This window comes from Filicampus tigris, chromosome 11 (genome assembly GCF_054856515.1).
Source record: "Filicampus tigris isolate MCC_2025a chromosome 11, RoL_Ftig_1.0, whole genome shotgun sequence".
Lineage (NCBI taxonomy): Eukaryota > Metazoa > Chordata > Actinopteri > Syngnathiformes > Syngnathidae > Filicampus > Filicampus tigris.
Window position 1 is genome coordinate 16,890,480 of NC_141227.1, and position 24,979 is coordinate 16,915,458.

Consider the following 24,979-nt stretch of genomic DNA (forward strand, 5'->3'; position numbering starts at 1 on the left):
ACGTTATATGATAGTCTCCATTTCCTGACAGCGTAACAGCAAAAAAAAAAAAAAAAAAAAAAAAAATGCACCAATAAACCGTGTGAGAGGCGTAAAGCTTTTTTTTCTTTTTTTAGGGTTTTCTTATATGGCCTCTAATATTTTCACCTATTGCAGTGGTAAGAAAAAGTGCTGTAATCTATAGTATTGTATGTCATAAAAAACATACAGTAATGACCTAATTAAATAAACTGTAAAACAATTAGCCAGTTGTGGCCATAATGTTTGGATTCAATTAAATAGATATTGTGCTGCTCCTTCTGGTGTGTGCGCCATGACCACTGGGGGTCAGTATAATACAGACCTACAGATCTGAGGGGGCTCCTCAGTTAGCCTCAGTAATGTTAGTCATTCTATGCAGAGGATAAACAAAATGTATGTGAGTATTCGGGATGTAGCGATATCCATATAACGATATTGTGGAAAGGTTATCGATATATAAAAAGCTCATGACATTGTAACAAAAAAAGAGCTGATGTAAAGAAAAAATCACAATATTCAGTTTTTGGACATAATAACAGCATTCACAAAGAAATAGGCTAGGCCAGTCATGCAACAAATTAAACTGCACTAATAACCTTACCACCAGAGGGTGATGTAACTGCACGAATGGAAAACAACGTGCAGATTTGCTGCTATTAATATCGTGACATGATAACGACGATATATCGGGGCAATTTTAATATCGCGATATCACGATATTGCCGATATTATGACATCCCTACTGAGTATTTTATTATCTGTCAGTCTACATGTATGGCTGTAGTTTGTGTTCAATTAATTAATTATTAAGTTATGATCCTGTTAGCGTGTTGGAATTAAGTTGAGCAGATTTTTCTAAGGCAAAGTTACGTGGTTGTTTCAAGTGCACAAAGTCTCATTTTCTTTTGTTTTCTGCTTAGTGTGACAGAAACTTCAATAAACAGCTGGAAGCCTCGTTTTTAGAAAAATTGTTCACCATCTGCCAAACTCCTGCTTGTTGTGAAGTGAGTCATACAATAGCGCACAAGTCCAAGCAAAATACCAAACGATAGCTTGTATGCTTTGAACTGTGAATTCTTCCCAAATAGAAGTTCTTAGTTTTTGTCCGTGCTACCGACCTTTGGACGAGTCGTCCTCGATGGGCTGCTTGAAGGCGGTGATGTCACTGAAGGTGCACAGAAAAAGGACCACCTTCTCCTGCTCATTTCGAATGGGCGCGATCTTCACAAAGAACCACACGGGTGTCCCTAAAAGCACACAAATCTTAAAAGGGACACCCAAGAGTCTTAAAAGGTCACAGTGATTCCACACTGATGACACAGGTGGAAACAAACACTGTCTATTGGGCATAGAGCGGCAAGGAAGTGTTCACAGTCTACTTTGAAGTTGGCCGCGTACATTCCGGAATACATTTGCATGATGATGGGAACGCGGCGTACTTACTGTTCTTCTTGTACATGAGGATTTCAAAAGAGTTCATCTCGTAGTTCTCGAACGTCAGACGCACTTTTTCCGTCGTGTCTTTGTCGGTGAGCTCGCCATACATGAAGCTGCAAAAAAAAAAAAAAAAGAAGAGAATTTGAATATTTAATAAGTAGACATTAGTGAATGTGAAAATATTTTAATACATTATATATTTGGGGGTTTTAAATATTCCCTTCTTGAATATTTTATGTAGTTTTGATATCAAAGCTGCCCAAAAAATGTGCGCTTTTTCCATTTTCTTAATTACATTTTTTTCTACCACTTTTTTTATCTGAAAAGAAATACAATTTCTACAAAAATGACTAAAAATTCCTTAAATATGTTATTTAATTTTATTTGGGAAAATACACTTTTTTAATGTACTTCATGTATATGTTAATTAATTTTATGTAACATAAATAGTGTAGAAATACAAAAAGATGTTTTCTTAATTAAAATCTGAAAACAAATAATAAAAAATGAAAATGCGGTTAAAAAAAGAATTCAATAGGACCACTTTTTTCAGATTGTGAGACGATAGACAATATTTTGAGATTTATTTTTTTAATCTGAAAGGAAATAGAAATTCCACAACAATGGCTTGAAATTCCTTAAATGTCACATTCATTTTCATTTAGAAAAAAATGTGTTGTTGTAATTCATGGTTATGTTATTCAATGTTATGTAATAGAATTGTATTATCTGACAAAAAAACTAATTTAAAGCACTGTTTTTTGTTTCCAAATAACAAAAGATTTTTTTTGATACATGATTACATTTCAAAATAAATTACATCTGGAAATGAAAAAAAAATTGAAAAAAAATGAATTATCTTTCATTTTTCAGATCGTAAGACAAAAAAAAACATTTTAACATTATTTTTAATCCAAAAAACAACAAAAATATCCAGTTTTTGGTTTTCAGATTTCACAAAACAAAAAGAATAGATTTTTTTTTCTAATGTAAAATGTTAACAATTATAAAAATTACCATTCTTTATTCATCAGATGTTGAAAACCAAATCAAGATTTTTTTTTTACCCCTAAATCTAAAAAATAGCAAACCATCCACCTGGATACATGGCTTTTTGTCGGACATTGTTTTTCCTCCTTAAATTCCTCCCCAGAAAAGCCTAAAATGACATGCTATTCATCAACGCACACCCACAGGTACTGAGCCTGATTGCTGCATGAAAAATTGAACAGGAGCAGATGAGCATTTATGGTCTTTGTCAGAGTGAAAAAGCGAAGATTATTACCTGTTGTAATGAATACATTATCCGGAGGAAGGGTCACCGCTCGCACGCTTTTGCGCCGTCAGCCCTGATCTAAATATACAGTACCGCACAGGCTGCTTTGTTATGAAATGCAAACAGAAAGCTAAATTTAATTAACAAGGCTACATTTCGACGCCGCCGGCTGACTTCTCAGACGAGCGCCTGATGTTTTTCAAAATCTCTCTCTTTCTGAGGCCACTTTCTTCAAAGAAAGTCAATTAAAAATTCCACAAGCGACTCGCTTGTCGCGTGTCGGGAATTCCCGCGGGGTTTGTCCTGGGAGACTCCGGACACAAATCTTTGATCCACGGCAAAGCAGACTTAGATGTTGGAAATGAGTATGCATTTTATGTTGGAGTCATCTTGTCAAAACATCAAAAACTAGCTGCACACACGGTGAATGTTTTATAACCTCACCGTCGAGCGTCCGTCCACGCAATCCGGCATCAAATGCTTGGAACGTGTTGAGAAGAAGTGGAAAACAGCCAAATCATACAGTCCTTTCCAAAGGTATTGGAACGGCAAGGTCTATTCCTTTGTTTTTGCTGACATTTAGGTTTCAGATCAAAAGATGGCTATGAGACAAAAGTTCAGAATTCCAGATTTTATTTTATGGTTATTTACATCTAGATGTGTTCAGCAACTCAGGACAGCGCACCTTTTGTTTGGAGCAACCCACATTTCAAGTGAACAAAAGTATCGGAACATGTGATTGATTGATGGATATTAATAGTTGCTCGGGTGTTGCCCTTTGCAGTGATTGCTAAAACAATAGATAGTGCTTGTTTTTGGCTTTGGGGTTCATCTGTGAAAATCCCATTTGCTGTTAAGCAAATATGAAGACCAAACCATTTTGAAGTTGAGAGAAGACGGAAAATTAATTAGAGATATTGCACAAAAATTGGGCATAGCCAATACAATCATTTGGAATGTCCTGACAAAGAAAGAAACTGCTGACTTGGCAATAGACATCAAACAGGCCTCCAGAGGGCAGCGGTGAAAGTATCACAATCCAAAGACTTCATGAGAAGAAATAGACCCAAGTATTGAGTGGGTACATTTTTCACCCAAATCGGGTTATTTTTGATCCAGTTGTTTTGAGAGTGTGGTGACAAGATTCGACTCTCCAACCTGCCCAAATGCAATCTTCAACCAATTTGCTGGGTCAAAATAATTAACCCAACATGGGGAAAAGTAATCCAATTTGCTCAAAATCCACAGCAACCCAGCGAGTGGGTTAGGGAAACAACCGTAAAACTGCTGCGTCCCCAAAAATGTTTTTTAATTTGGTCAAACAATGGACCAAATTGTTTTGGGTTTTTTTGACCCAGCAGTTTTAAGAGTGCAGGATTATTTGGAGTGCAACAGTGACTAAAAATCTACCCACTGATTATGTAATAGGTTATCTAAAAAAAAAAAGGCTTCAACGTGAAATACAGTGAGGTGATTTTAGGTCTGTTTCCACCTTACAAAAAAAGGAATTCTGACTAAAAATAAACCTGAAACGAATCAGAGCACACACACTCTCGCAGTCACACACTATTGAGTGTGTTCAGTGTTGGTCCTGGCAAGTGTTCTGAAGCTTATGCCGGAGCCCCCGAGGGTCCAAATCAGCAGTGCTGGCTGTGACAAAACACAAGAAATCTCACACCATTTGCAAATCTGGCAGCGGCGAGCCATCGTGATGTGATCCTATTAATTTACTGCTTACTGGCACACTCGTTAAACGCTACAGTCAACACGCGGCGCGTCTACGCCAAGCCTTAAGAGACGCTGTCATTTGCAATATTTCCATTGGATCACTCTCACGGCGCCCCCAACTCCCCCATGCCCCCAAAATGGAGACGTAAAACGATCCACGGTGTCGTCAGCAACCCGTTGGTTGGCTTTCGCTCGGCCCCCCTGCATCTTTCATTAGCGGGTTCCGCCTCATTGTCGCTCTTTGATTTTATTTTCAAATGAAAATTGATCAATTGAGCGTCTCCTTTCTTTAGCTGCGCGTTTGGAAAGCCGCTTGAGATTATTCAATATCCTTGATACTCCGCTTAAGGTACGCTGTTTGTCTCCACTGGTAAGACAATTCGGCGCACTAGTCAATGACTCGATTTTTCCACGACTGTGTAACATTTCTGCCAACGAGCAGGACAACTTTATACATGTTACAAGGGAGGCAAAACTGTGCACTAGTTGACATCTGGGTGCTAATATTACAATTAGTGAAGCACTAAATGTTAGCTATTTGAATTGTGAAAGTATTAGCAGCAATGCAGGTGCAGTTTTGTCTCAGAGCATACTAGTACAGGAACCTTGAGCTGCTTGTCAAGGATATCAAATAAATGCTCAAATGGGTTTTCCAGTTATGTCCACACTAGGAAGACAATCAGTGCACTGGTAAAATGACTTACTTAATGCCTTACTAGTAATCTTTTTTCCACTTGTATATGAAATATCTGCACATTAGTAGGACAACTGCATATTACTAGTGAGGGAAAACTACTTGTGGTGCTACTAGTAGTGTCGAGAAATGCCTACTTATGTGCCTTAGTAGTGTTACTAGTGAAGAATAGTAGTTTACTAATAAGATTTAATTGTATACTAGTTGGCCAAATGTGGTACTAATAGTGGAAAAACATTACTGGAAAGACACAGTCGTTCTTGTAATGTGCTGAATTTTTGGGGCAGTGAGGACAAATGGTAGACTAGTACATGGATCTTAAACTAGATATCAAGGGTATTGAATAAATGTTCAAATGTCTTTCCAGACAAAACACTTGCCAGTCGACTGTAAAATTAAAACTTTTATTGATTCTGATCGTCCACTTGTGGCAATAATGAATCCTGAGACTCGTGCATAATTGGCATATAGTGCCACTGAGGGAGCCCAGAAATGATGACGTATAGCCTCCATTTTGTCGATCAACAACAGCGGGATCTATTATTCATTTGAAAAGCGCTCTCTAATTGGGGCCGCGGCTACATCTGCTGCATCATGCTCGGATAAAATGAACACCAGATGAGATGCCAGCAGACGACTCGTCAACACTCGCTTGAATGACTCGGCTGCTATAATAACTGATAGGTCGGCTGACCAAAGACTGTGTATAATGTCTGACAAAAACGCTCATGTGGCCTACACCTTTACAACTCAATTGATGAGAATAATCAATCTTTTCAACCGGGAAGTAAGAACAAACAACTTCACACACAATCAAATTTATGTTCAATGAGAGGCAGCAAACACCTTCCACCGTTTAAAGTACGTCTGAATAACTCCAAATAATAAAGTTCAGATGTTCTAGTAGACTTTCCCTGCTATTATTTCTCAGCTGAAACGGGGACCTCAGTCATTGAAGGCAATTTTGAACAGTTCCAAATAGCAGGCTTCCGCTAGAAAGCAAAAAAAGTGTCAGGAAATGGCTACTAGAACATCTGAAATTGATTTGGAGTTAATCAGAGGCACTTTCAATGGCAGGTGTGTGATGACTTTCTGATTGGTTAAATTATGAACACAAATTTGAGTTGTATGGCTTACAGGCCACTAATGGTGGACAAAGTTTTGAAATTGTTCATCTTGGTCTCATTTTTTTTTACAACAAGCAACTGGCATTTTAACTAGGGTGTGTAGACTTTTTCTATCCACCAGTGACTGGCACAAGAGTGATTGAGTCTGTGATTGACATGCAGACCAAGCAATGGCTGCTGCCTACCTGCACGTGCTGCTCTTCTGCATGACCTCGGCCCTGTGGTACCCCGACAGTTTGCAGAATCCGTCGTTGCTGTAGACGATGGGCCAGTCCACGATTTGCGCGTTGCCCAGCACAAAGTTGGTGTCTAAGTGGCCCAGAGGGACAAAAACACAAGAAGCACAAGAAGGCAAACACTTGAGGGGTTTAACGCCGGCATCTCCCCAACACTCAGAGAAACTCGGGGAGGTTGGAAATACTTGCCTTTGATCGGAATCAAAAGCAAATATTGGGGGAAATTAGAACGGAAAGTTACTGGAAGACATGAAAGGACACAACCAAAAAAGGCCAAAAGGATGTTAAGAAGCAGTTCTGTGTAAATTTCTGGATACAGGCTTTTAACCTCCACCAAGGCATATTCCATTGTCATTTGTTTGGGAATACACAAAAACATAATTACAACCCATGACATAAGTATACAGTTTGATCTTTTTAACTTCTGAATTAGTATTAACGAAATCTGATTAATTATCGGGAAAACTGACAAGCAATCGATGCTCTCTTTGAATGTTCTTCCAATCCATTCATCCATCCATCCATTATCGAATCCGCTTATCCTCACCAGGGTCGCGGGCATGCTTGGAGCCTATCCCAGCTGTCTTCGGGCAGTAGGCGGGGCACACCCTGAATTGGTTGCCAGCCAATCGCAGGGCACACAGAGACAAACAAACATTCGCACTCACAATCACACCTAGGGGCAATTTAGAGTGTCCCATTAACCTACCATGCATGTTTTTGGAATGTGGGAGGAAACCGGAGTACCCGGAGAAAACCCACGCAGGCACGGGGAGAACATGCAAACTCCACACAGGAAGGCCGGGGCCAGACTCGAACCCACGACCTCTGCACTCTGAGGCGGACGTGCTAATCAGTTGACCACCGGGCCACCATGTTCTCCCAACGAAATCGTAAAAAAATTTAACTATCATCGGTACCGTATTTACCATCTCCAGAATTAAATGGCAATGGCATTAGCAGCTATCTCTGAGCTAACTTCCTCGACTTCCCATAGCACATGTAGCATGTTAGACTGCTTTCTTTGATTGACTCAACAGCGCCTCTACTGGTTGCAGCCTGGTAGTATAATCAGAAAAATGTCTTTTTTTTCTTTCTGAATGTTTCAAACTCCCATTTTAATAACAGTCCTCGTACCGACCTGAATAATTGAGTTGCCCTGTAGTGCGGACTTAGTGTGCGTTGTGTAAACTCGTTGGCACAACTGCGCCTCTGCTGGTCGCAGCCATGTAGTGAACACCATTTGAATGAACGGGGAAATGTGTTTGTGCTCTCTGACGCTGACCATTAAAGTACCTTCTGCGCATGCATAAGATGTAATACCCTTCCACACCATCGGCGGCGGTTGTCACCATTTCTCATGGTTAGAAACTCCAACCGGAAAGCTGTTGGCCGGGGGCTGATTATAGCAACGTAAACAATGCATTCGGCTCTATTCTTCGCTCACGATGAACTCCCACGCGGAGTAAACCCTCACGTTCTTGACACGGCATTGTGAAATACTTACATTGTCAACCCTCGCTCTTGTACTTGTAAGACGATTAAGGCAGCGAAGGCGTGCTCACTGTTTATCCGCATTTGTCACATCCCCTTGGTGCTCCGAGCGCTGATTTGCTAGCTAACAGCCAATCCGAGTGACCAAATGTCACGACTGGCGACGCCGATTCATCATGCGTAAACGCCCCCCAGATGCTTAGAGACGGGTTACGACACTACGACGGCGGTCACTACACCAATCAGACAGCGCTTAAAGACGCCACAACGCTTCACGACCTCCGACGTCGGTTTGGTGTATCAGGGCCTTAACACTCCAAGACAATATCATTATTTGGGATGTGATGATTATCCTGAAACATCTGGCCCTGGTTTTTATTGGTGTTTTTTGCGCATAGTGTCCTATAGCTGGTCTATAGTTATTGATATTACAAGGACAGTTTTGTAACCTTTGCTTTCAGAGTTCCCAATGTACTTGATCAATGTTCATTAGCATCCATGGTGCTTCATTACATGCGAGGCGGTAAGACCGACAAATTAGACCGCACACACTGGCACAAATACCTCAATGGAGTTCATTTTATTTGTGTGGCGTTTTTCAAGGCTAAATGGAGAAGGATCACCGGGGATAATCGTTGTGATCGCTCATTTGTCTGCAAATATCAATAACTACCCTCGATTAGTTTTAAAGGTCAGAAAGAAAAAAAGGCAGCAGGTTTTAACGCAGCCTATTTTCCATATTAAAAAGGTGAGCAGCACCTCGGAGCTACACTTACTCATAGTCAATATGCTAATAGCCCGAGATAATCAGTGCCGCTATGTCACTTGTTTAACGGTCCATTTGCCAGCATTGCATGATCTCCAAATATTAACAAAAAATCTGTTGTCATTGAGAATCCCGTAGTATTCCTGGCGTTGCTGCTTACTTCTTGCTCTAAATGATCGTTTATTGATTATTAACGCTTATTGAAAGGAGCGGCTAAAAAGATCAAAAGCACATAAATGTGCTATAAGTGTCCTTGGGGGAAAAATGGTGTTGTTTTTTTAATCGAGTTTTCTAAGGGACCTTGATTTTTTTTTTGTTTAATAACCAATCACTTCATCGATTCATTGATTAATATGCCCATCCTTGATATTATAGCAAGGGTTTTTTTTGTTGTTGTTTAAAATTTTTAAAAGGCTGCATATGACAACAAGTTGTCACGTGATTCCTTTCTATTAAAAAAAGAATTCTATATAAAACACTTGACGTGATAAGCACATTAAGGACTTGGAAAATATTCTGAATTATATTGTAAAAAAATATATGATACCAAACCACTTTGGGCTAATAAAGTGTAAAAATAATAGACAAGTGATGCAGTATAAAAGAAAAAAAATCCTTGTATACACACAAATTACACAGGGGAAAGGACAGGGGAAGGAAAATTTAAATTTCATACCACTTATACAATATACACAAATACATACACTCACACACACGAAAACACACATTTCTTTAATCACGTCCAACTAAAGTCATGACAACACAATAGAATGCACAAGATGTTCCATGCCAACGTGTTATTTTACAATGATCAGATGAATGTTACTCTTGGGAAATCCAAATCTCTTACTCTTGCGTCAAACATATATTTGTAATTATGACTACAGCTCAGTAGTTAGTGAGCGCTCTGTAAATTAACAACATTTGGTATAGAACATTTTAGCGATAGACTGGAATGAGAAGGGGGGTAAAGCAGATAGTGTGAAGAAAAGATAAGAAGCTAGTTTAGTCCGTAGTACCTGTCTGTCTATGTGACAGTGTCCAAACTGAAATTTGTGAAAAGAAAAACAAGAGTTAACAGATTCATATGACAAACATCTGGTTGAATGTGCGACCAAAAGAAAAAAAAGGATGGAATGTGCCAACAAACAACCCAAAAGAGAAAATGGTGGATGGATTGACATTTGTGCTCAAATTGTGTTCAACAAAATCATATTTTACTAACTACTTATAGGACTAGAATGAACTAAAATCAACCCAAACTAAGTGGTATATGTTACAGTTAAACACATTAGCATAACATGCAGCTGTTGCTAAGAAAGGTCCATTAGCTAACCTAACATTCACAAAAAGGAATGATTTATTTATACATAAAAGAGATGATTTTCTGTACCTTCTGTATGACCATGACATGTTCAAATCAAATTAATTCAATAAAATGTTGAATTGAAAGATACAGACAAATGTGATGATCCTCGGTTAGCTTGTTAGCATTCTGAATTCAGTAGCCTTCTTTGGAAGAAAAAAAACAGTTCGTGAGTATAAAATAAACCAGATTGAAATCAAGTTCCAACAAGTGTAACTACTAATCACCTCAACTATGTCCTGCTTGTTGTGGCTAACATGTTAGCATAACATCAAGCTGACATCTAGAAATATTAGTATTCGTTTGCTAGCCAGTAAGGAAAAAATTAAAGTGCATATAAATAAACCTCTTAAATAACTTATAATAACTTGTAATTGAAAAAAATCAATTAATTGAATTAAATTGGATTACCGGTAACTGTTTTTCGTGAGACTGTGTGATGAGCTGCAGCTAAAATAGCTGGTCATCTTGCCGAATCTGATCGCTGATATTCCGACAAAAGGAAGTATTAATGAATAAACTAAAACTGCTCAGAAGCATTTCGTTAAATTGTGTACAAATGCACCAAATTGGGCTGGGGTTCATGAAATGAAATATTGATTTGTGTGAGCCAAAGCGACATGCTGAGATGCGGCTAGCTGGTTATCATGGTAAATTTGATTCGAAATTAGACCAACATTTAGAAAAAAAAATGGCAATCTCTGTAAGATAAAAGTGACTGCTGTAAATGGTATTAAATGAGATGTTGATAAGTGAGTTACAACAAGGTGGTAGGAACTGCATAAGCTGGTTAGCAAGCGGGCTAAATTTGGCAGCCATCACTGAAACATATTGTTGACATTAATATTCTTGTTTCAATACAGATTCTGCCATATTTTGTTAGTAACTAGACGTTCATGTGTTTTAAACTACATTATCGGCCCTATGTAAACCTAAGAAGGGAATTCAAGTTCACTCATATTCTAGGATTGAAGATTAAAAAAACATTACTCGTGAATATGAAATGTTACAAAAGACAACAACAAAAAAATCAAACGATGAACGAGCGAGGGACTTTGTAACATCCATTCATCCGAGCAGATAGCACTCTTTTCAGATTAGCACTCTTGGCTCCCGTTAGCTCCAGATTTAGCGCCGGCTAATCCGTGGACCGCCCAAGGTCGTATTTGGCTTTTGTCTTGAAGGGGTGGATTTTCATCCTCTTTTTGTGAATTTTGGCAGTCACGCATTTCACAGCTCTGAGTATTTTCCCACCCTTCCCGATCAAAGTCATCAAAAATGAGATTATCGGATGTCGCTAACATTTCTCCTTCCGATCATTGGGCCTAATTTGTGCATTTTAACTCTTTTCCACTCTAAATCAGGAAAGGCCCGGTTGTTGGAAGTCTATAAAAGTTTATCCTGACCGATTATTCCGTGAGTTGGGTGTGTTGAGTCATTTTCCCTCCCTGATTTATTCCATCTTTTCAACCTTTTTAAAAGTGTAGTACTGTATATGTGGACCCCCGTCAGCCGTCAACCGGTTTTAACAACTATCGCAGACTACCTCAGAGTCCAATGATTAGCACTTTTCTGCACATATGGTTTAACAGTGTGCAGCACATATACATTACTGCCCATATAAGAGACACCAGAGACTTGTGTTGCTCTTGTGTAATTATGCAGGAAATTAAAAATGCATTGCTTTAATGGGACTGAGTAAAGGAACAGTCTTGCTCCCTGAGAGAATTTCAAGAGCTTCTCATATAAAAGTTGCTCTAATTAAATCTTGCAGGGGGCGATATTATTTTTTTTTTTGTATTATGTCTGGTCCATCAATTTCTCTCTGTCCAAATCAATCCTGTGTGAGGCTTTTATGTCATCACAAGTTAGAAGCCTGCAGTTGATTGATTGGTTACTACGCGTGTTCACAAAAATCCTATACACCGTTATATTATTGCCCATTGTTTTACAGTTTTTCAAATTTACATTATTTCAATATCTTGATTTTTTTTTATCTCAAGTTTCAATGTAAAATTGAGTTATTATATCTAGTACACATGTATAACAGATGTGTCATACTCTACAATAATTGTAAAAATATTACCGTAACATCATTTGCTGTACTATTTACTTACCATGCACAAACATGCAACATCTAAATCTGTTTGAACTTGAATTTCTTTTAATGTGTCTGTAGTAAATCGGAAAAATAAAATCTATCTATCTATCTATCTATCTATCTATCTATCTATCTATCCATCTATCCATCTATCTATCTATCTATCTATCTATCTATCTATCTATCTATCTATCTATCTATCTGTCTGTCTGTCTGTCTGTCTAGAATAAGTGTTTTTGAAAAGGTCCATGATGACAGGGTGTGGTGTTTGTTTTTTGTGGTGGTTGTTCCCAATTTGCAGCATCATTTAAACTGTAAGTTTACTCTTCAAACCCCCTCAGAAACAAGTCCCTAATTAGTCAATGACAGTGGATTAATTGGGACTCAATGCATCAATACAGTCGGAAAACACACACGCGCACACGCGCGCACACACGCACGCACACAGAGAGCTAGTCTTACCGTTGGAGCGCCTGACGATATTCTCCAAAAAAGTATTCTGAGGGGCCACAAGTCCCCGGCGGCCCCCCGCCATCCTGCCGCTTCACTCGGCCTCCTTCGAGCAAGGCTCCGCGCGGTGCTCCGGCGTCATGGTGCCGCGGCGTGAGTGCGTGTGTGCTGCTAGTGCGGCGGCGGCTGCTGGCTGTTGGCTCCTCAGCCCGCTGGTGCTGCGTCTCCTCCTCAACATCATCATACAGGAGGAGGAGGAGGGAGGTGAACGCCTGAGATGCTGACTTGGATGCGGGGAGGGGAGGGGCCACCCCGTCCATGGGAGGGGGTCTTCCTCTGCCTCCTCCTCCTCCTCCTCATCCCGCCCTCCCGCATCTCGTGGAGCAGGAGGAGGTGCCACAGTGACACCTGCAGGATGAAAGTGTGCACACACTCGGGAGTGAACCTTCCAGAGGGAATTTCACAGTACAGTGGTACTTCGCGATACGAGGCGTTGTTCGGGCGAGCTTTGTCTTAACTTGCGAGCAAATCTTGATGTATAAGTGGCGGATGCTGGCAATGAATTTAACTTCGCAACAAGCAATAGTTTGGAAGATAGTGTGTATATATACAACCACACAAGTCCGCTAGATTAATGCTAACTGATAATGGGGCACTTGCAGGAGCACCATAGATGGGCTAATGGCTAATTGTTTGGTTTTTTTAAAAGCAACACTGTCATATGTCAGTTTTTGTTGATTATGGCGGCGCCATGTGGACAAAAGCGGTAGTGTTTTGACAAAAATCAACCACATTTCCCATGCGTTCCAGCGTGTAGTGTCGTGAAATCCTGCACCGTCTTTATAGCGAAAGGAGGAAGTGAGTATACCGTAAAGCAATTCAGGACATTTGTATTTTTTGGTGTGCCAGGGTTGATCCCATCCTCCTCAAAGTTGCTTTGTGCCAGTAAAAACGATACAGACCCCCTCAGGGCATGAAGTCCAGTTCAACTACTGCCCTTGTAAGTCAATGTTTCATCAAGAGTTGTGAAAAAAATGATTACGGTCGATTTCTTTCGCAGTACTGCTTTAAGCAAATTAAAAAAAACAACAACAAAAAACGACAGAAGTTAAGCTGGAACTCTTTTTCATTTTTATCTCATGCATGACTGCCCCCGGTGACCAGGAAGCACACGTCAATGAATTAGTTGTGATGCACTAAACTATTTGTTTTAAAAGGTAAAATGTTGTAGAGTTCTCTTTATTAGTCACATATCCCAAAAACAATTTGTTGGGCTTATTGTGGAGGCCATGTAATGAATTATCTGATCCCACTCTGCACTTGAGTGGGACAAATACTTCAATTAAATGAATAAAAAGATTGTTAAAAGTTTTAAGTATTGATTCAACTTCTTTACTTCAGTCCAAAAAAAAAGTCTAGACTTTGAAAGTATATGAATTGTTACAGTCAGTTATGTAATACCAGTTTTGATAACTGGACACAAAACCTCTCTGCACACAAACAATAGCTGTTGAAATAAATTACGTTTTCCATAATATTCTAATTTATTAAGATGTACCTGTCTTTTGTTGTTAGTGCAAATAGTTATCAATACGGTAAAAACTAATCTTTTTTAAACATGTTACAGATGTGGATTATATTGGAGGCAAGTGTACCTAATAATACGGTCAGTCTCTCTATGTTAATTCCATTTAACTCCACACCCATGTAGCATAATTTGTTAAATATATTGATGATGAGGATGTTGAAACGAAGAATTGCCAGTACAATACAGTATTGCATAAAAGTCATCGTGATAAAAGTGATCATCATAATGAGAGATTGTACAAATGACTGAAGAGTAATTCTACAATTGGAAACATTTTGGATTCAAAGACAAGACAAAATGCAAAAAAAATATTCTCTTCATATCGTTTCATATGTTTTAGTATGGCCCTCGGAAGACTATATTAAGGTGAGAAGAGTGGACTGTGGCGGTTGCTATGGAAACCAGCAGGGCTCAATGCACCGAAAAGGTGATAAACTCATTAAAAATGAAGCCTGGATAGGTGAGCGTACCCTTCCAGCGAGGAGGGATAAACTCAGGTTTCGGAAATGTACTGGACAGGAAGCACAACAACGGTGTTATTAATAATTCAAGAGACAAACTTTAGTCTGAATATGTTAACACGTCTACCTCAAGTTGTAGTAGTCAGAGTTTGGTGTTCCCGCATAGCACACTCAGCTGTAGGGAATGTGCAGTTTGTAGAGGTATGCCCACATGTATTTGGACAATTTAAGATATTTTCCACTGTAACAGGTAGATTTGAAATATAGCAATCAAGACTTTTTGACTGAAACCGCAACAAAGGTCTGGCAAAGCATCAATAGCCCCACCGTTAGTAAAAGATACAATTGTCAATTGTTGAAACACTTAGATGTGTTGTGCATAAAATGACAGTAAATTGTTAAAAAAAAAAAAAAAAAACTAAAATAATTGAGCAAATGCTTCTGGAAACAACTGTATGCTAGTGAAAATTGACTTTCTCTGAAAATGTTGGCATTATTATCTGCATATATATTGTAGTTTAATGTGCAACGATATATTGTAGTTTAATGTGCAACGGTCAACAGGAATATGACTGCATGATTTTGTTTTTACAGAAGTATATCATGTTATTGTTTTCTTTTATGATCTTTATTATGTATAGCACTTTTAGGGGGGGGTTAAAGTGCTGTAGAAATGATATTGAGAAGAGGATGGTGACATTTTTATCGGAGCCAAAGTGAACAAAAGGTGTTTATTTAACTGATGTTTCCAACGAAAGCACATTTTTGTTGTGAAGATGGCAGCACAGCACTTAAAACAGAGGACCATAAAGCATCAACTCCATTTGTACACGATCATGAACTCATGTTAGGTTCAAAATTATATTCGGTAGTTTTAAATGACTCAATGCGAGCAACCTTCTCATCAATATTATTAGCTAGAATAACCCAAATATGTTGAGAAGTGGCTCTAATGAGCTGAACATTTAACTTATTCTATATCTGAGTTTTACAACAAAAACGTATTGTGTACTGAACTTTTTCCTTCCGTTAGCAACCCCTCCTCAAAATTTGAAGATAATAGAGGTGAAGGGGATTTTCTTGGTTGTTTTATAGGGAATGATGCAGCTGCAATGTCACTAGTGGAGAAACTGTGCGGACAGTATTCTGTAAATTCGTCCCACTGTTTCCTAAAAGTGGCCTAAGAAGACAATTTCGCATCTTAAATAAATAGAAAGCACAAATCCAGTTGCAGAATTTCAAATGAGTTTAATATATCAATGACTAATAATATAAACGTGTGGCGTACATACACTTCCAGCAAAAAGTTAGAAATATTGAGCCACTTCTATGCCTTTTAATGGCTCAAACACCGTGAAGTTTTCAGTCCAGCTTTACAACACAACGAAATGTTGAAACGTCACTCCGTGTCCAAACAAAGGCGTTAAGATGCCCAGTTCTTGGAGATGCCGAGGTGGGCGAGATGATCAGTGACAGTCTTGTGCTCGGGGAAATTATTGAACTTGTCCTCCTTGAAGCGCGCCCAGTTGCGCGCCCGGCGCTCGGCGGCGTGTCCAAACTCCTGTTCCGCCGTCATGTAGGGTCGGCTGATCCAGTACTCGTTCTGGGCCTCGCGCTCCAGGTGCTTCAGCATGTTGCGCTTCATCTGCCACGTGACGGGCCTCGGACGCCGGTACTTGCCGATCCACTGCTTTCCCGGGATGCCCTTGCGCAGCAGAGCCAGGGTGAGGAACATGGCGGTTGCTCCCTTCTCTGATGGCGCACACAAAAAAAGTACAAAATGTGTTTTAGGTTCAGTGGAACCGACAACAATCGATGTTGCACAATTTTGAGCTTACCTAAAATAGATGGGGTAAAATAATATATATTTCAGAGCGGCTAACTTTACACATTCATTTTTTGACTCCCACGTCACTAACCAGCACAGGCCCCACCTTTTAAAGCCACATACACTCAAAGTCTCAGATATGAAAATGTGGATGGCGACCTCAAATCGATAACCTGCACCTCACAAGCATATTTTATTTAATAATGTGAAACCATTTTTCCCTGCTTGCTCCATTAATCAATGGGATAACCAGTAGAATAATTGATTATAAAAATATTGAACTGTGGCAGCCTTAAATCTATACATGCAATCGTTAAATTTAACACTGTAATAGTTATAATTTTATCAGATCTGTTTTAATTCAGTTAATTTATTCACTACATAATGAAATTAGTTCCAATTCATTGAGCAATTATGTAATAAGTAAAATGTCATTAAAAATGAAATAAATTAACGAATTAAAGATAAATTGCTAAATTAACAAATTTGAATGTAAAATATAAAGGGAGTCTTAATATTTGAATCTATGCAAAATCGGTTATTTAATGATAACGTATCTTAATCATTTTAATATAATTGATAATTCAAATATAATTAATCAATCGAATAAACAATTGTTTATTTCAAAACCTGTCAAAAAATTAAACTAAATGAATGCACCACATGCATAAAATATTAACATTATAAAAATACATTAAGAACAATTAACCAATTTCAGGAGGAGGGGCAACTAAATTAATGCAAAAAAAATTATAGTCTTCTTACGCGACTCTTGATCATGTTGTAAATGATCTGAATGATGAACACTGCAGCTACGTTTTGCTTTTTCTGGTTTAACCTTGTAACCACAGAAACGGAATTTATTCAAATCAAAGGTTTGTGGATATTTTAATTTGAAAATGAGTATACTACATTGCATTGTAACACCCTCGTATGTGGTTAAGGGTGACAGTCGCTGAGTCTTCACAGCGTTTTATTCCCATGAGCGGTAACAGAATGCACATTCATTCAAGCTGCTATCGGCCACAACTCTGGCCCAGTCAATCATTCGACACACTGACTGCCTCACTTGAGCCAAATTCAATCTGAAATACTTTAATATAATACTTGTCCTTCACGTGTGAGTTATTACCATTCTTTGTTCTAGACTGCCTCACTTGAGCCAAATTCAATCTGAAATACTTTAATATAATACTTGTCCTTCACGTGTGAGTTATTACCATTCTTTGTTCTAAATATTATGTGTGTATATATTGTGTTTATCCACATAACTTAACGAACCAACGTGCACTGGAAATAAGGTATAACACGATTAAATGGCGTTTAGTGACACAACAAAACGCTGTTGCTAGCAAGGAATGCTAACTTGCTAGCTGGCTAGCGATCGTAACTGCGGGTCCGATTACAAGATTAGTTTAGTGATAACACGCGACGAGCAATATGTTCACTTTACCTCGCTTCTTAGTGAACGAAATGAATTCAATATCCAAGGACAAACTAGACAAACTGAGAAGCTTTAGAAAGCCCCCAAATCATACATGTGAAACTGTAGGGGTCGAACTCGAGCGTCGTTCCTGGCTGTTCTACGGAGCGGCAGAAAGCTCAGACTTCATCGTTTGAGTTTTTATGTTTGTTTCATTTTTACCTCCCTATGGTGAAAAAAATATATATAAATACGCTTGATAAAAGACAATTGGCAAAGTGTAATTGAAAAATATAAGTTTTTGGTGTAGTGTTATTACGAACTGCAATACCTGAGAAGTATTTCGTTGAACCCACTGGTGCGTCATGTGATCGTTGGCATTGCCTGCGCGTCTCGCAGAGGGGTTCAAGGGTTGTGGCACTTCCTTGTCTTGCTATTCGGGTTTGGATTTCTCAACCGGTACCATGTTCCCCTTTGATTTTTTTTCGGCCACAACCTGGACTTTAGTAGCTCTATTTTTCGCATTACTTCTACTGTGAGTATAGTACTATTTATTTGAAAAAGTAACAAAATGTTAACAAAACATATATTGAGTGACTTAATGTGTGTGTAGGTATGGTGTGTGGCCCTATGGACACTTCAAAAAGTTGGGAATACCAGGACCGAGGCCACTTCCCTTTGTCGGCACAATGTTGATTTTCAGAAAGGTGGGTAAGAAATATGGCAAATATTTACTGCTTATTTAACCATTCAATCTCTTCATTTGATGACATCCTTTCTGGCGGAATTCCAAGTAGGGCTTGGTTGCTGCCGACCAGGAGTGTCACACCAAGTATGGAGATGTGTGGGGGTAAGGGATTTTACACAACTACACTGGCGCAGAATATACATGCCGCTAGACAAATAATCACACTTACTAATTAAATGTTAGAATGATGACAGTATGATGTTATGACAGGCAAGTGTAAAACAGAGTTGACCATGTTTCCGTGCAGGTTGTTTGACGGCAGAGCTCCGGTGTTGTTGGTGACGGATCCCGAGATCATCAAGGCGGTGATGGTGAAGGATTGCTACACTGCATTCACCAACCGCAGGGTGAGAAATGATGTCTGGGCGAAAAACTGCAGACAACAGTCGCAGATTTCCATGCGTCAAACGGGGGAAAGGGGTAGCGTGAAGCAGTGTGGGGTGGCGGTGGCAGTGGCTTGTTTCCTGAAAGTCCAGAAATTCCCAATGGCCACCATGCCCCTGGTTTATGCGCTGTTTTGTGTTGTTCTTTTGCCTTTTCACTTTTTTTTTAGGTCAAAAGATCAGTGGTCCACAACCAAAGGCCCGTTGCCCGGTTCTTATTTTTACGTGAATGGTGTTTCCGTATTACAGACATCACATTAACTGTTATTATTATACTGTTTTACACATTTTCAAATGATCACTTATGCAACATTCCTAGAAAATCACGATACTCTTTCACAGGTGAGCTATTTTTTTTGCAGCAGGCCCGCGGGCTACTCATGTGGTCCTTGGGGGCTACTGTATGTGGGCAACCCTGGCTTCAACTGTTGTTTATCTAGGACAGTACATTTGCTTACAGTTCAGTTGTATTTAACTTTCAAGTACTATACATTTGCATTAAATCTGTTTGTTTTGAAATGTTAATTTATGTACAATGTTAATTGAATTTTGAGTTCAATACATTTTAACGAAATCAATATTGAAGTTATTTTTTAATGTTCTTATTTTTGATCTCTGTGTTAATGTTTAAACTGTGTACGTGCATAATTTTGACGGTTTTCGTTTTATACAGGACAACCTTGTGTTGGGCGCGTTGGATGAGGCCATCACAGCCGTGAAAGATGAAAGATGGAAAAGGATCCGCAGCTCGGTGTCGCCATGCTTCACTAGTGGAAGACTGAAGCAGGTACGGATGTTTCGGTACCGGATACAAAACTTTACTACTGACTTTTCTATTTTTTTTTAAATGTATATGTTGTTATGAATTTGATCTAGGACCATTATTACATTACAGTTACTCTAAATAGGCCCACAGACAAATTCTGAATAACAATCAGTTACAAGAATAAACGTGGAACGTTACAAAAAAGACAGCAGTTAGTATGTAATGATGATGATAATAATAATAATAATAATAATAATAATGTAAAGTTACAAGGGTACATCTCTCAAGCTACAGAATTAAGCTGTTTGGTAACAAAAATAACTGTACAGTGATGAGATTTTTTTTCTTCTTTAAAGTTAAGCGAATAAGGAAATAAATAGAGAATAAAGCTGTACATGTGTGAAGTTATGATATGAAAAGTCTTAATATTGTTGGGTAAAAATGCAACTAAAGTTAAGCCGTAGTGTTACAGAGAGAAAAATGCAAAATTAATGCATGTGATATGTGTCATAAATACAACAAAAAAAATGGGACACTAATGCTCACTTTCACAAACAGTACTAAAATGAAGTTAACTCTGCCTCTTTGCAGGATTAATAGAAACTTCAGTTTAGTTCTAGGCTAAAGCTTTGCTTAAACCAGAACAGGCTAAATCTATGACTATTTTAAGATACAACTGTGCAAGTGACTTAAAATTAGGCCAGCTCAAACAGCATATTAGCCTAGGACTAGTTTAAGCCCTTCCTGTTAACCAGACATAAAAGTCGTAATATGAGAGAAGAAAGGTTGTGATTGGGAAGTTATGAGAGCAGTGCCAATGTTACAAGAAAGAGAATGTAAAGTTACGTTTACTGTGTAATTAAAGTCATAGTACTATACTACCAAAAAATAACAAATGTACGTTTCTAACTTAACCCTTTCATGCATATTGGTCACTACAGTGGACAGCTATTTAAAAGTTGCTTTCGCCTATATTAATTAATCTAAATTTTTAAAAATATTTGTAACCCTTTCATGCATTAATTTTAATTTAATGTTATTATTTAAAATATAAATATATTTTTTAGATTAATAAAAAAAATAAAACTGTAAAACTGCAGGAATAAAGCAAGGAAAAATAACATAATTTTTAAAATTGAGATTAAACAGTATGTTTTGTTTTTGAAGGTTTTCCCCTTGGTCACTCGTTCCACGGAGCGACTGGTGGAAAGTCTGGCAAAAAAGGACCTGAGCGAACCCGTGGACATCAAACAGTGTGTATCAAAGACCCATCATTTCACCAACTTTTTTCTTGACACTTTACAAATGTTTTCCCGTAATCATCCTTTTTTTTTTTTTTTTTTTAACTCCAACACTTGTTTTGTGGAACATTACAACTATTTTGTTGCAACTTTACAACTCTATTAAGGTATCGTTATGTTTTTTTCTCGTAACATGAAGACTGTACTCGCATAAAGTCTTTATTCTCATAATTTTATAATGGAATTCTGGTAACTTTTTTGTGTAACATTTTGACAACTTTTTTCTACTGTCTTTTTAACTCAATTAGCCTAGCTTTTCATGTTCTTGCATCGGTACGACTCAATTTGCACAACTTAACGGCTTCTCGAACATGACAACAGTTTTCTCGGACTTCACGACTGTGTTGGTGAATCTTTATAAATGTATTGTAAACTAACAGTTTTAATCTCTGAACATTATGACATTTTATTGTAATGTGACTTTTTTCAAATGAATCCCCGTAACATTGATCTTTTTCTACCTGATTTATAACCACATTAACTCATTCACTGCCATTGACAAATGTATTTGCCTTTTCACAGTCCAGCCATTTAATCCTCGGAAATTATTTATATTATTTTCAATTTTTTTTCAAACGTTAGGGCAAAAGAGGGTCTGAAAATGTCTGGCAGTGAATGAGTTAACATATATTTATGTAGTTTTACAAATAAATTGTTGTACATTTACAGCTTTATTCTCTGAATGTTATGTGATTTTATTTTTGTCTGTATAAAACCGTTACTTGATCATCAAACCAATGGAAGTTTCACTGCGTGTTGGTAGATTCTTCGGGCCGTACAGTTTGGACGTAGTGACCAGCGCCTCCTTTAGTGTGGACACCGACTCCATCAACCGCCCGGATGACCCCCTCGTTCTTCACCTCAAGAAAATTCTGAACTTCAAATTTTGGCCGATAATGTTACTACGTATGTAGAGTACAACAGAATGCCAGTGATGAACTTTCAAGTTGTGTGAATATATAATATTTGCAATGCTCTCCCTTTTGCAGTGCTTTTCCCCGCTTTTAGCAAGCTGTGCAAGTTGCTGAACTTGGACTTCATGCCCAAAGCCAGCACCGATTTTTTCTTCAACATCATCAAGAAGTTTAAAGACCAGCATCATGCAGAGCAGTCTGTAAATTTCACACCATTCACGTGTTCATCTTACAACTTTTTTTCATAGCGTCACAACTTTATCCTTGTTACTTTAGAATCCCATTCACATAAGTTTGCATTGTTTTCTTGCAACAATTATCGCAACTTTACGACTTTCTATCTTTGTACATTTACGACTTGATTCTTGTGACATTCTGACATTCTTGTACGTAATATTATGACTTTGTGATTTGACAATTTGATTTGTTTTAACTTTACAATACAATACAATACAACTTTATTCATAGAACATATTTCACAACAGCTGCAGCTGTAACAAATCACTTTACATGTAACAAAATAGCAATAATACAAGTATAGAAGTACCTTCAAATGAACTCTAAAATTCACTGGGAGCCAGTAAAGGGAGGCCAGAATTGGGATTATGTGCTCCCTTTTCCGAACTCCAGTTAGTAGGCAAGTACCAGTATTTTGGACCGACTGGAGATGCTTGAGGGAGGACTGGCTGAAGGAAATAACATGTTTTCGTAGGACGGAACCTAGGGGCAGCAAATACGATGAAAACAGCAAGGGCTCCAAAATAGAGCCCTGTGGAACACCATACGACAGAGGGGCAGAGCGGGACTCAGAGCAATCTAGGCTAACACAAAAAGCCCTGACAGCCAAATAGGATCTAAACCACTCTAGAGCGTTACCATTACAACATCAATAATATCTTCACATTTTTCTTGTAAAATAATGAGTTTTCTGCTAATGTTATGATATTACTACGATCATTTTTTTCTGGGAACTTTTTGGCTTTATTCAATTTTTCATTTGTTTCATGTTGAACTGCTTTGTAATTATACCATGACGTAGCTGACTTCTACACAGCCTGGGCCATGTAATCTAAAATGATAAAAAATGAACTTTTGACCTGCTTGATAACAAATGACTCCGGATGTAGCAATACGCAGCGATACTCGGTTTGCTAGAGAGATATTAAAAAATAATGATAGCTAATGTGTTTTTGCAGAGTCACGCAGACTTCCTGCAGGTGTTGATCCAGCACGAAATACCAGAGTCAGACATAAAGAGCGAACACGAGCAGCCGAGTAAAGGTACGAGTCATCAAAAAATTCACTGAAGTTGACATTTGAAGTTTGAATGAATTCAAATGGACGACCACATGTGACTTTTGTTTCGTCTTGTGGTTGTAGGGTTGACAGAAAGAGAGATCTTGTCTCAAGCTTTCATTTTCATCTTCGGGGGTTTTGAGACCACCGCCACCACCCTCACGTACATCCTGTACAACATCGCCACCCACCCGGAAGTAATGAGGACCCTGCAAGAGGAGATTGACGCCAATGTTCCCAAAGATGTACAGTACACTAATTAATGCTGTTGTGTGTGTGATTGTTTTTTTTGGTTTCGTTTCATTTAGTTATTCTTGTAATAGTAATTTATCTAAATAATTAAAAATTAAGGATCCATTGGAGGCTTTCGATGTGTTCATCGTCCCACAAAAATTATGTAGTGATGATGTCATGCCAAAGTCTCCAAACAAACAAGCTACTCTGGTGTATACTGTGATGTATTAACTGAGAACCTGAATCCCGACGTCATTACTTGTGTCTGCTTTACCCCCTTTAAGGGTTCCATTTCATACGAGACACTGCAGGGTATGGAGTACCTCGACAACGTGATTAACGAGTCATTGCGTATCATTCCGCCGGCGCCTCGGCTCGAGCGCATGTGCAAAAAGACCATTGAGCTCGGCGGTCTCACCATCCCAGAGGGGACCCTGGTTACCGTTCCCGTGACGGTGGTTCACAAGGACCCCCGCTATTGGAAGGACCCAAATACCTTCCGACCAGAGAGGTAATCCCACACGCTTTCGATTTTTGTTTCCAGGTCTATAGTATTTTGTAACACCAAAAAAATAAGTCTGTGACATAATAAGAAGTCTCCTATTGTAAAAATTAATTCCTAATAATATATATGTGACAGTAAAGAGATTGCCTCGGTTCAAAATTTACTAGTAAATAAGTAAAAAATTAATTAAAATAAAACATTGTCGTACCTGAAATTAAAATGCTTGAAGAGGGGTTTTTAGATGTATAATTATTTTTGTCCAAAAAACATCATCATGTGAATGATCACATAATGACTAAAAACCTTGACCAGTGGAGACAAAAAAAATCCCTAAAAAGTGGTAAAAGAAACACTTTGTGACAAACCATAATGTGTCATATCCCAAATTGAAAAACTCAGCAAGGGTTTTCCGTATTTGTACATATTTTTGTAAAAATACCCTAATATGATTGCATAATGACCAGAAACCTTGACCAGAGGTGACCTCCTTAATTGAGATCAAGATTCACTAGTAATAAAGACATAAACAGCTGTGCATCAAACCATATTGTCATATCTCAAATTAAAGTGCTTGATGAGGGCTTTCCAGATCTGCAATTCTTTTGGCAATATCCCAATTACCGGTACACTTTTCGTCACCCATTGTCTCCCCCTTGGCCTGACATCGCAGGTTCAGCAAAGACAGCGATGATGAGGTGCACCCCTACGCCTACATGCCCTTTGGCTTGGGTCCTCGCAACTGCGTGGGGATGCGCTACGCTCTCCTCACTGTGAAAATGGTCCTCGTCCACCTGCTGCAGAGCTACAAAGTGGAGACGTGCAAGGACACCGTCGTA

The 24,979-nt window shown here is 38.5% G+C and overlaps 3 protein-coding genes across 8 annotated transcripts in view; 1 reads left to right on the top strand and 2 right to left on the bottom strand.

The window, feature by feature from the left end:
• Positions 1-12,929, bottom strand: part of kcnh1a (potassium voltage-gated channel, subfamily H (eag-related), member 1a) — a 39,143-nt gene extending 26,214 nt beyond the window's left edge. For 2 of the 4 annotated variants that reach the window (XM_086044824.1, XM_086044822.1), the window contains exons 1-5: positions 12,709-12,929; positions 9,799-9,825; positions 6,469-6,592; positions 1,465-1,571; positions 1,140-1,268 (exon numbers count right to left, since the gene is read on the bottom strand). In XM_086044824.1, coding sequence (XP_085900950.1) covers positions 1,140-1,268; positions 1,465-1,571; positions 6,469-6,592; positions 9,799-9,825; positions 12,709-12,781 — 460 coding nt within the window. In that variant the 5' untranslated portion in view covers positions 12,782-12,929. The remainder of the gene's footprint in view (positions 1-1,139; positions 1,269-1,464; positions 1,572-6,468; positions 6,593-9,798; positions 9,826-12,708) is intronic. The other 2 variants (XM_086044825.1, XM_086044823.1) reach the window with 1 other exon arrangement.
• Positions 1-24,979, top strand: part of LOC147139955 (cytochrome P450 3A30-like) — a 68,471-nt gene that overhangs the window by 30,638 nt on the left and 12,854 nt on the right. Inside the window, exons 1-12 of one of the 3 annotated variants that reach the window (XM_086044617.1) lie at positions 18,393-18,531; positions 18,610-18,703; positions 18,794-18,846; positions 18,992-19,091; positions 19,801-19,914; positions 21,061-21,146; positions 21,958-22,100; positions 22,184-22,308; positions 23,305-23,389; positions 23,489-23,649; positions 23,923-24,149; positions 24,814-24,976. In XM_086044617.1, the coding sequence (XP_085900743.1) occupies positions 18,461-18,531; positions 18,610-18,703; positions 18,794-18,846; positions 18,992-19,091; positions 19,801-19,914; positions 21,061-21,146; positions 21,958-22,100; positions 22,184-22,308; positions 23,305-23,389; positions 23,489-23,649; positions 23,923-24,149; positions 24,814-24,976 (1,422 nt within the window). In that variant the 5' untranslated portion in view covers positions 18,393-18,460. Of the gene's footprint in view, positions 1-18,392; positions 18,532-18,609; positions 18,704-18,790; positions 18,847-18,991; positions 19,092-19,800; positions 19,915-21,060; positions 21,147-21,957; positions 22,101-22,183; positions 22,309-23,304; positions 23,390-23,488; positions 23,650-23,922; positions 24,150-24,813; positions 24,977-24,979 lie in introns of those variants that run through there. The other 2 variants (XM_086044616.1, XM_086044615.1) reach the window with 2 other exon arrangements.
• mrpl57 (mitochondrial ribosomal protein L57) lies at positions 15,974-18,187 on the bottom strand. Its single transcript, XM_086044628.1, has 2 exons — positions 18,027-18,187; positions 15,974-16,497 (listed from the first exon to the last, which is right to left on the bottom strand). Exon 2 carries the CDS (start codon positions 16,478-16,480, stop codon positions 16,169-16,171), a length of 312 nt encoding a protein of 103 aa, XP_085900754.1. The 5' UTR covers positions 16,481-16,497; positions 18,027-18,187; the 3' UTR covers positions 15,974-16,168.